General features: G+C 38.5%; 1 protein-coding gene across 6 annotated transcripts in view; it reads right to left on the bottom strand.

The window, feature by feature from the left end:
* Positions 1 to 12,059, bottom strand: part of LOC124711896 (longitudinals lacking protein, isoforms H/M/V-like) — a 474,926-nt gene that overhangs the window by 187,335 nt on the left and 275,532 nt on the right. Inside the window, exon 8 of one of the 6 annotated variants that reach the window (XM_047242171.1) lies at positions 10,890 to 11,754. The exons of the other annotated variants lie outside the window; for them this stretch is intronic. Within the exon in view, the coding sequence (XP_047098127.1) occupies positions 11,480 to 11,754 (275 nt within the window). The 3' untranslated portion in view covers positions 10,890 to 11,479. Of the gene's footprint in view, positions 1 to 10,889; positions 11,755 to 12,059 lie in introns of those variants that run through there. 6 annotated transcript variants of the gene reach the window in all.

The raw sequence follows: 12,059 nt of genomic DNA, 5'->3' as shown, positions 1-12,059 counted from the left end.
CTGGAGGTTGCAACTGTTCCTACTCCACATTTGGAAATTTACTTTTAGTTTTGAAATGGTAGCTCCATATTTCATTTTAATTCAACATTCATCAAGTACTTTTTAGAATATTCTTCACTATCCCTTATTCATCATAAGAACAATACTGATGTAAAGAAACACATGCACAGTGATTGGTCAGTGATCATGGCATATGTAGGTTACTGGGAATAGACCCTAATTATGTTTTGATATTTTATGTTATACTACCGCTAATGAAACTTTAAGACGTTCTAAAGCATTTACAGCCTGCAACGGTTTTGCTGATCAGAATGCTAAATGCTCACACCTTGTATTCCTCATTTCAAATAATATTTTACCATTGCTTTCTCTGAAAAACTGTGTTATGGCTAGTTTTGATTGGTACATGTCGACTTGGTTTGTAAACATTCTTTCAGTTTCTACTTTGAAAATGAAATGCTGAAACCTTAAATTTTCACCTTTTTTTAAAAAAAATAAATTTGAGAAACGTGGTAGAGTATCATTATAAAAATATCACCAAACTTATGGTCATGTAGTAGATACAGTAGATGACCTGTATACTCAGGGCTGTCGGTTGAATTCCACTCTAAATTTTTCTTTTTCTTTTTTTCCAGAATGTCATCCTGTGGTGTACACTAGAAAGTGAATGGAGTGTGTGGAGGAAAATCAACCTCCATATGTGACAATTCACTGCTCAGCAGACCTCAATCCATAACTGGTGATCTTCTCGTACAGGAGCGTTCAGTTATATATATCATTCTGAAGAAACATCAAGAAGATGTGAATACTGATGAAAATAGCAGAAAGGGCCCCCCCCCTCCCGCAAATATGCCTCTCAATAATAATGTGGGTGGTCATGGTGGTACTTCACACTCATTTGTGTTTTTCCAATGTGTATGGTGAAAATGACTGAAATTGCACCATGTTCTTTTGTGAAACATAGAAGACAAATGCTGTTAAAAAGTGGTGAAAAATTTATAGTTCTCAGTGATCTTGAGAAAAACATCAGTCGCTACTGGTAAAGGACTTTGCAGTAATAGTATCTGATTTTACCGGTGTTTCTGTGACAAGCATAATATGTGCATTTGAAGAAAGAAGCAACTCCAGGAAAGACAGGAAAACATCAGTCATGTATTTTAGGAAAATGTGACGATTTTGTTAAAAATGCCATGTGGTCAACAGTGGGTGCATTTTTCTTCAATAACAAAGAACCTACAATAAACAGGGTACTTTAAGCAATAAATAATGACAACGACATGCCTTCTTCTAAAACAATGATATTTTATAAACTGATAAAAGAAATTGGTTCTCAATTCGAAAGCAGGAAATGAAATAGCGTAAGTCCACACACGCAGATATTCCTTTCTGCAGAGTGTTATCTCCACAAGATTCAGCAGTTCAGATGTGAGAAACAGAAGATTTACTACCTCAGTGAAACATTAGTTAATGTGTGAGGTGTTGCAGAAAAACTGTGGACCGAAAAGACACTGATTGATAAGAGACAAGCCTTTGTTGCAGGTCTATCAAAGGGTTTAAAAAATCTGATGGGAAAAGGCACAAGGCTAATTATAGTGCATATAGAAAGCAACTTGATTTTATTGAAGGTGTCAAATTGATTTTTGAATTAAAAAAGATTGGAGATTATCATGAAGACATGAATGATGAAGTATTCCTAAAATGGTTCAAAGATATTCTACCCAAATTAGAGCTTACAAAAATCTTGGACAGAGGTAGACATTGCAAATTGGCTGATGGGAAAGGAGGCACAAGTTGATCCTACTGTGATTCAGCTTGACTTACTGAAATAAGTTGAAGTTTATGATGCAGTCTGTGGGTCACATTGGCATTCGGTTACCGCCATACCACTACACTTTGAACCCCACAGAAGTTATTTGAAGCCAAGTTAAAGGGTTACAAGAAATAATATAACATTTAAGCTTCTGGACCTGCTTAAATTAATGTGTGAAGCTCTGTTTCCCATCACTACCAAATGCTAGTGGGGTACAGAACAACATGTAATAAAAGAATAAGACGAAATGTGGTATATGGATGGTTTCATAGATTATGTTGTTCATCAGCTACTTAGTATGGTCGAAGACGGCAGTTCTACTAACGAAATATCTTCTTCAGATTCAGATTCAGAGATGGAAGGAGTTCAGAGGTTATCAAATGCCTGAGGTGAGTAATACCTTAACTGACTTCAGTATTTATTTCATTATACAGCAAAATCTCTATAATACACTCTTAAAATCGCTGAGTATACTCAAGTATTTTTTGATGCTCTTTGTCTAACCTAAAATACAATTCTCTTTGGTCCCTTAAGAAGTGTATTACAGGAGTATTAATGGATATTAATTTACCCCTTTTAAAATTTGAATGGCATTTCAAGTTTTAGTATTTGTCTGCTGTTTGTTGATTTTATTAACTATCTGAAGGAATAATGTTTGGTCTACTCTGCTTCTTCTTCTTCTTTCAAATGGGCCACCTAAGGACCACAATATTCAACTTTTCAGCCTGGAGAGGGACTCGATGTTTGCCCAGTAATCCCACATTCTCTGGTTATGTTTCTCCTTTCTCTCCTTTGTCCAAAGGGAAATGATCTTTTTACAGAGTGATCTGTCCTGAAACTTCTTTTCTTTTAGTATCCTTCTGAGAAGTGCTCAGTTTCTAATGTCACTTTCAGTTATGTTCAGCTCCTGGATGTCCAGTGACGAATCCCTCAACAATGACACCAATAACCTGACTAGTGCTTTCCTCTCCCGCAACTATCCTGCAGACCTTGTCCACAAACAGATCTCCCTAGCAACACATTCCTCCCCCTCCAACAACAATGTTCCTGCCCCCAGACCACACAGAAGCATCCCCCTTGTCACCCAGTATTATCCTGGCCTCGAATACATCAACAAATCACTCCGCCAGGGATATGACTTTCTCAAGTCAAGCCCTGAAATGAGATCATCCCTTGACAATATTTTCCCCACACCACCCAGATTTGCCTTTCATCGCCACCCCAACCTCCGTAACATCCTTGTCAAACTCTACAATATTCCCAGACCACCATCTCTACCCATCGGTTCCTACCCCTGTAACTGACCCCACTGCAAAACCTGCCCCATGCATCCCCCCCACAACCACCTACTCCAGCCCCGCTACTGGTAAAACATACACAATTCAAGGCAGGGCCACATGTGAAACAACACATGTCATTTATCAGCCGATATGCCTGCACTGCACAGCCTTTTACATTGGTATGATGACAACTAAACTGGCTGAGCACACAAACGGGCACAGATGAACTGTCCACCTAGGAGATGTCCAATACCCAATAGCAGAGCATGCCCTCCAGCATAATTCTAGGGACCTAGGAACCTGCTACACCAGGCTGTTCCAACCGAGCTACAGGGAGCTGGAGTGCTCCGGAGCGTTCACTGCGGCAGCTCGGAGCCCGTGTGGAGGGGGAAAGCGAACTCACTGCCCGCTGGCCACATGCAGCCGCAACTGACGCAATAATCTGTGTTCTATGACTAGCCGTGAGAGCCCTGTACCTCTATTGGAGGATACCTTTCCATTCATTGAGAGGGATGGTTGTCCGCAGTGTCTTGTAAGTCATAAAGTATTTAATTCTGCGAAGAGGTACAATGTATAATGACATTATACACGTCTTCACGCAGTGCACTACAATCAGATAGAAGGCGTTGCACACAGAGAACTGGTAGCCAGGCTTAATAACGACATACCACGAGATGTAAGTTTAAAAACGGTTTCGTAATACGTAGGTTATCGAAACATGCAACATAGTTTGTGTTCTGTAATTAGTTTATAATTTTCAGGTGAATGAGAGCGGAGAAAACACTACTGAATCTGCAATTTGAGCAAGCTACAGGGTCGCTCACATCATTGCGAAGAGTGGCAAGCTGTTTTCGGTGGGACCACTCGTAAAATCGTGCATGGTAGCAGTTGCAGAATGTTTGTTTCCAAGGGAGGTGCAGGCAGTTGAAGGGGTTTGCCTGTCAAAGCAAACAATGTCTCGGCGAATCCTGGACATGGCAGCGGATTTAGAGACACAGATCAGGAAAAAGGCAGCGAGCTTTGTTGCATTTTCGCTAGCACTTGACAAAAGCACCAATATATCGGACTGTGCTCAGCTTGCAGTCTTTGTGCGTGATGTCAACATGGAGCTGCAAGTAACTGAAGAACTCTTGGATGTGATACCACATGATTACACCGCAACAGGCTGTGACATTTTTGAAGCTGTTTGTAAATCAGTGGACAATATGAATTTCCCGTGGGATAAGCTCCATTCTGTAGTGACAGACGATGCACCACAAATGATCGGGTGTCACCAAGGTTTTGCTTCTCGTTTGAAAAGTAAACTCAGGGACGAATTCGAGAAAGACATTTTGACTCTTCATTGTTTTATTCACCAAGAGGCACTGTGTGCTGAAACAGTAGAGCTAGTTGGCGTAATGAAAGATGTGAAGTGTGTGAATTTTGTGCGATGTCACAGTATGAATCATTGCCAATTCAAAGGATTCCTGAAAGATATGGAAGCGGAGTATGGGGATATACCTTACCGCAGTACAGTTCGTTGGCTGAGTCGGGGAAAAGTTCTTGATGTTTTCTTTGCCATTCATGAGGAGATATCCCTTTTTCTCGAAATGAAATAGGAAGAAATGCGTAGTCTGAAAGATATAAAATGGATATCAGACCTGGCGTTCCTAGCTGACATAACTATGCATCTGAATAATTTAAATCTGTCATTGCAGGGCAAAGGGCAGCTAATCGTTGCAATGCACGACCAGATCAAACCGTTCATGGAAAAGTTACGTTTCTTTGAGAGGGAGATGAGTAATGGACATTTAACGTTCTTCAATCATCTTGCTTCTTTAAAACTACCTGAAGGTACTACTTTTGGCGATTACCAAGCAAAGTTAAAGCAGCTCATCACGTCGTTTGAAACACTATTCCGAGACCTCACTAGTTTGGAAATGGAACTTAAGGTGTTCAGCACTCCTTTTTCAGTTTCCCCTGATGACTTGTCATCGTCACTTCAATTGGAGATTATTGATTTGCAAAATTCAACTTTGTTGAAAGAGAAGTACTACAACACGTTGGACTTGCCCCAAGCTTCACAACAATGCCACTTACATCATGTGCATGTTTGGATCTACGTATTTTTGTGAGCAGCTTTTTTCAGCAATGAAAAGAGTAAAAAGTAAGGAACGATCGTTTCTTCATGATGCAACAATGAAGGCCATCCTCCGCATTAACGCTGCGAGCACTTTGAAACCTGATATTTCCAATCTTGTAATGAAAAAAAAATGTCAAGCTACAGAGGCCCAATAAATGTAGTATGCAATGTCTTGTAAAACAGTTGTTTCTATTTATTTCCTGAACATCAAATTACCTGGTGTAGCATGTCACCACGTCTTAGCAGCTAAGAGTATGAGGTTGCTGATCTTGTAAGACGCAGCTGGCACATCAAAACGCTTGCCTTGCCACCTGCCTCAGCCAGCCATGCCATGTGCCGGCGTGCCGGCCCACTTGAATTGTCACAGCGAGCGACACGGCTCCCTGGAGCAGGGGAGCGCTCCGCGGCTCACAATGGAGCCGACGAGCTGGAACAGCCTGTGCTACACTGTACATGCCATTCAGCTTCTCCCACCCACCACCAGTGCCTCGGAACTGAGGAGACGGGAACTTGCACTCCAACACATCCTTTCATCCCGCCATCCACCTGGACTGAATCTACATTAACCAACCTCACTCCCATTTACTCTTCAGTCCTCTCCTCTTTCCCTTTCCTCTTTAGCCATTCACGCATCTTTTCATCCTACATAGTTGTGTTTATCTTTATACTATATACCTCTTTACTTCTGTATGCATCCTCTTTGGTTTGAAGCTGACACAGTACTTACAGTTGAATATCTTTGGCTTCCCTCTGACACCCAAGCCTCCCTGTTTACCTTTCCCCAGTTGCTTCATAACCTTGGTTGTGAGTAACTGAATTCACTTTCTCTTCTTCCCCTTTTTCCCCTCTCTCCTCCCTGACAAAGGAACAAAGTTCCGAAAGCTAGGATACGTAAATTTTCTGTTCTGTTTTGTGTATCTATCGGCTGTACTGAGCTGAGGTAAGTACTGGCCAGCCCCTCTATCTCTTTGTTAGTATTTGTTTCATATCTTTATATGTGATTTTCCATTAATCATTAAGTGTAAAAATAAAGCAACTGGAAGCAGATTACATGAAATATAATTGGGGAATGCAAACAGAAACAAATAAGCTGCAGTAGTTCATGTCATTGGTAAAGTGTTATGAATTTAGCTATCCTGTGGGCAAGCTTCACTTCTATGTAAAACATAAGGTTATTATTATACCCAACTATATACAGCTGAAGCTCTGTGGGAAATGAAATCCAATAATGTAATAGCAAACAGGGAAGAATATGCAGCATAATGTTTACATCATGACTGTTCTTATGTTGAACAGACTATAGGTCTTGGCAGAGGGTATCTATTTTAACATAAATATTACACTCAGTTGCCCAGCAGTAGGTATGCAAACATGTACTAACCCTGCCTCATTATCCACATATGATTATACTCAACTGAACTTCTCCAGTGTCTTACATACACTTTTTACAGTGGATTCGTATCACATTTGCCTGTCAGACAATTTGAATAACAGTCTCTGCAACACCTTACAGCTAAAGAAATCAAATTAAACTGCACTAGTCTTCTGACTTGATAACAATGGAGCAGTGTTTGCAGAGAAGTAGCTGCAAAAAGCCACTGGGACAAAGCTTGAACATGCAAAAGAGGGACATCATACTGACAGAAAGTTGCCAATAGCAGCACAGGCAGTTACATTAATAGTGTACATGCTTATTAACTTATCCTCAAGAAAGATTCACTTTTCATCAGCAGTGAGCTAAATTCCAGAATTAAGGTACAGATGTGTGTCTGACAGCAGGAACTGTAATTTATTAATAACATACTAGGAAATACCTAGCTAAATGCATAAAGAAAATAAACAAGAATGAAGAAAAATAGCCACTCACCTGCTGCTGATTAACATATGGCTAGTACAGAAACAAATATGATTATTACTATCATTATTATTACATTGTAGCCTATTACCTATAATTTAAACATAAACAGTATCCATTCTAACTCAAATTACTACTATCAACAATTAATTTTCTTCCCTATACATTGGCAATTCATCTATTTTGGCATAAACATTGCACTTAATTGCCTAGCATTAGATAGTGATGTAAGTGGTAGAAAGTCAAATGTCTTCAGCATGTACAGTCCAAATTAATAAGAAAGAGGTAAAGCTACAGTGTTTGACTGTTATTCCGTACATTGATCCATAGGCACAAATTGATATTAGTTTTGAACTACAGCCTTTTGTTTTACTCTAAGCACATGTCTCACACCCACAATCACAAAGACACCCAAATGCAATGATTGCAGCCACATTAAGACTGGCTGTTTATGAAAGAATGATCAGGCTGCAGCAACTGGGAAAAGGTAAAGTGTGTATGGCGAGGAGGGAATGGAGACAATGAGATGAGTGATAGGGGAAAGACAGGTAGCTCTCAGCCCTTATCTCTCTTCCATGTATTCTCATTCTCCCTCCCCCCCCCCCCCCCTCTTTCATCCATGACTTTGTTACATTGTCTTATATGCCCTCTTTCTCCATTTTATGAATGCTACCTTTTCACTCCTTACTTTGCTGAAAGCCATCTTTCTATAGCTGATACCAGCCATTACCTCTCAATGTCCTCCTCCTTGTCATACACATTTTAGCCTCTACCATTCCTTCACTACCAACACAGATGACATAAACCTTTTGTTCCCCTACAATTTTAGTGATGTGGGCATCCACTAACTAAGAATCAGTCTCGCTACAACCAATTGCCTTTCATCATCTTCAATTTTCTTTTTTCTTTTCATCATGAAATTTCTGTCACTGTAGAAATGTATAAGGAATAAGACTAAAGACAGATAATAAAGGACTTAAATTTTAAACTGTGATCCAGCAAACAGTGATACATTAAGAAAAATTTATTTTGCAAACTAAAGCAGTGAACAAATAAGGGAGCAACACAGAGACAGAAAGAATAAGTTGCATCAAATCATCATCAGTCAGAAGTGATGAAAAGAACACCAAGAATAGCCAGAGCATATGTATTCTATACATCTAAGTAAGTGACTTACCCTGCAGGTGAAGCTACGAGTGTTATTCACTACATTAGATCACAATCATTTTGTACGCGACTTCTCGCTGATATTTTCAGTAGATACACACACTCAAGGATATCAGTAAATGGATAGTCTGGTACAGCATAAATTTTGCACAAAAACGTGGAGCACCAAGAAGACATGTTCGGATTTCAATGCACCTTCATACATGTTTACACCACTGTGGGGATGTGTAAATGATTACTACTGCAATTTTTTGTGACAGATGGAACAGCCAGCAGAGTTTTTAGTGATGTTTGTGTTTAGTGTTGTTACCAGGCTGGTACGGATATAAGATGTGTGAACAGCATATGATGTTGAGTGGTTATTGTGAAGGACATGGAGATGCCACATACTTATGTGAGACAGCATTATCAGTACCTGACAGAGTTTGAAGGGGATCTCATTGTGGGGTTCAAATTGGCTGGCAGTTTGAATTGTACAGGTGAATTTGATGTGGCAGTGACTCAGTGTTGAGATGCATGGGAACACGAAGACAGCCGCATTCTTTGGCATGGTTATTGTTGGCCACTTCATATCACCACACAGGAGAATTGTAGTATTGTGCACCATGCACATCATAGGCCCTTCACATCTGCACCTGCCATCCAAGAACATGTAACGGACTTCCTGCAATAGTCGCTGTCATCTCACAACATTGGTCGGAGACTAGCAGCAGCTGGACTAGGGAATTATCGATGCATGTGTAGACCTTCATTAATGCCACAACACAAATGGCTGAATGTGGAGCGATTGAGTGAATCAGAAGTGTGGACTGCCAATGAATGGTGTCACATTACATTCAGCAATGAATCACAGTTCTGCACTACCCCAGATGAACATCATTTAGTGAGTATGGTTGGGGATTTGTTGGGAGGTCCCATTTTTCCAATGTTTTGGCATCACGGTACGGGGAGCCATTTGGGTATGGCTTCAGGTCATGACCGGCAATAGCTGAGCAAGCTCTGAAAGCACAACAATATGTACAGACATTTTGCACCCTTGTGTGTTATCTCTCATGAGACAGTATCATGGTGCCATTTTTCAACAGGACAATGCTCATTCACACACGATACGTGTTCCTGATGTTGACGTACTCCCATTGCCAGTAAGATCTCCAGATCTGTCGCCAATAGAACGTGTGTGGGACCAGCTTGGATGTCAACTATGCCCCAGTGCCAGTATCCAGGATATCAAGAACCAGTTAAACAGCTGTGGCCCAGCATGCCTCAGGAAAGGATACAATGTCTTCATGACACTCTTCCCAACTGAAACTATGCATCATCTGAGCCAGAGGGGGTTGCAAAATCATACTGATAAGTGTGCTCACACTGCCAAGTTCTTTGCAAATTTGATTAAATTTTGTAATCACTGATATCGCATACCCTCTCAGCCAGTGAAGTTTCATTCCATTTTTTGACTTGCTTCTGAGTGCTTCAATTTTTGTGTCAGTTGTCATAGTACAAACAAAACTGATCATCATCAGATTCGCTCGTGAGAACAAATTCGAATGACAAAAACAACATTTCTAGTAATCATCAATGAATAAAATTCATAAGCATGGGGAGTTTCAGCCTGTCTTTGGTGCATTACCTCCACTTTGTTATCCATCACAAAAAGATTGAATTTGGAGTCATCTATCAGAGTAAGTTTGAGGCAGAAGAAATGAAAATCACCGAGGCTTTGATTCTAATACTCACAGTGTTAAGATAATTGATAGTAAAGTACTCTTTTCCCCCGTGTGTAATTTTATAGTTTCAGTGCACTACTCTTTATTTCAGTTCTGCTTCTTAGTAATCTATTTAACTTTTAGAACCAACTCAGCTTCTTTTATATGGTCCACAACATAATTCTACAATTATCATTGCATGGGGTTACTTTTAACTTTATATAATTGTTATTTCTGGCAATTAATAATACATAAAAAAATAAAAAAAATAAAATAAAAAAATGCATAATGAAGGAGTTATCTAAATTGAATGGAAATTGGTAGATGTGATGTACATATACAGACAAAGAAAGGGCAACAATTTCAGCTAAATTGGATGATTTATTCAAGACAAAGAACTTCACAAACTGAACAAGTCAATAATGCATTGGTCCATCTATGGCCATTGTGCAATCAATTATTTGGCTTGTCATTAATTTTGTTGATGTAATGTGCCAGTTGGACAGAATTTGGCACAAAAACCTTCAAGCAGACATTCAATAACTTAGCCAGCATGGCCAATAATAGTAGTAATAATAATAATAATAATAATAATAATAATAATAATAATAATAATAGCTGTAACAGGATTTTGTGGGAATAATACTAACACTCAAAACCAAATATATGTCATCCAAAACCACAGGATTTAAGATTCCATGATAAATATCTTATATTCTCTTTCTCTCTCCATAAACCATATATGGGTCCATAACTGCAGTGAATGCTACATTTGGATTTATCTCTAGTACACTCTGTGCCTTTAATATTTGGCTGCTGTGCCCAGATATATTTTTATATGTCACTTATTTCCAGTTTCCACTACTTATGACTATATTAATTGTTGAACTCACATTCTTCCAATAACACAGTAGATTTTGGATGTAGGAATTATGAATTACTACTAACTATCATCATGCAAACTTCTTTTATTTGGTCTTGTAATTGTTACTTTTCAATGAACAACAAGTGCTCAATGCATAAGCACATTTCCAATATTGCTCATATTTTAAGAAAACAAAATCATAATACGGTTTATAATGGCAACATTCAGAATTTTATAGCCTATGCTTACTTGTTAAACTAGGCTTAACAATTTTGGGCAGCAACCTTTGTCCCACTGGATTTGAGAAGTTTAATGTTTTAAAATACCAGACCAGTTACTACGATTATTGTTAAACAAAACAATGTAACTACTGGATGGCCAATAATCCAGCACTGATATTAGATTAAGATTTAAATCAACACAAATCCTCTTCACACAGTATATCATAATAAGCAACAACGATATTTCACTGTATAGTAGGTAGGGGTAAATTACATCATTAGAGTATTTTTTAAACCAATTTTAAAATAACAATTAGAAAAGCACAAATAATTTTCTAACAGAAATTTTTTAAACATTCTCTTTTGACAAAAAAAAGTCATTAGAATAATTATATATAATATTTACATTACTTTAAAGCTCTTAGACTACAAACACCGACATTATCTATCATACTACTAAAGTCGAATTTTATAAGTCAAATTATAAAGTTCATTGTTCAAGTGTGATAGCTGCTCCTTCTCACGTATCTCATCAAAACGCTGAGCATGAGTATGTGACACAACATACATAATTTTATCATCATCCATAGTACAACGACCAAAACAACCTCTGCTATATTCAATGCATCTCCAATATTTCTTCTGACCTCTATACCAGTGTAAGTGATATATGTATCCATCATGAACAAGCTGCTTTTTACCTCGAAAACTTGTGATGTATCTTGGTTTACCTACAAAGAACACATCTACATTACATTCAATGTCATGGGGAAAATGAACAATAAACTAATTTAACTGTTATGCTTCCCTTTTAAATAGTGCGAAAATTATACTGCACCAATGATTAAAATGAAGTTTAGGCAAAACGTGTCTCAATAGACTTTTCTGAAAATTCTGCACAATTAACAGTAGCTAATGAACACACTTAGCTACTTCTTCGAAGGGCCACATTTTCAGTACATATTAATGTCATTTCATTTTTTTTTTCCCTAAAAAAGTACTTTCATTTTATTAATCTGTACACATAGATGCACCA

Source organism: Schistocerca piceifrons, chromosome 1 (assembly GCF_021461385.2).
Source record: "Schistocerca piceifrons isolate TAMUIC-IGC-003096 chromosome 1, iqSchPice1.1, whole genome shotgun sequence".
Classification (NCBI taxonomy): domain Eukaryota; kingdom Metazoa; phylum Arthropoda; class Insecta; order Orthoptera; family Acrididae; genus Schistocerca; species Schistocerca piceifrons.
The sequence above is the reverse complement of the archived record's forward strand: the minus strand, read 5'-3'. Positions and strand labels throughout refer to the sequence as shown.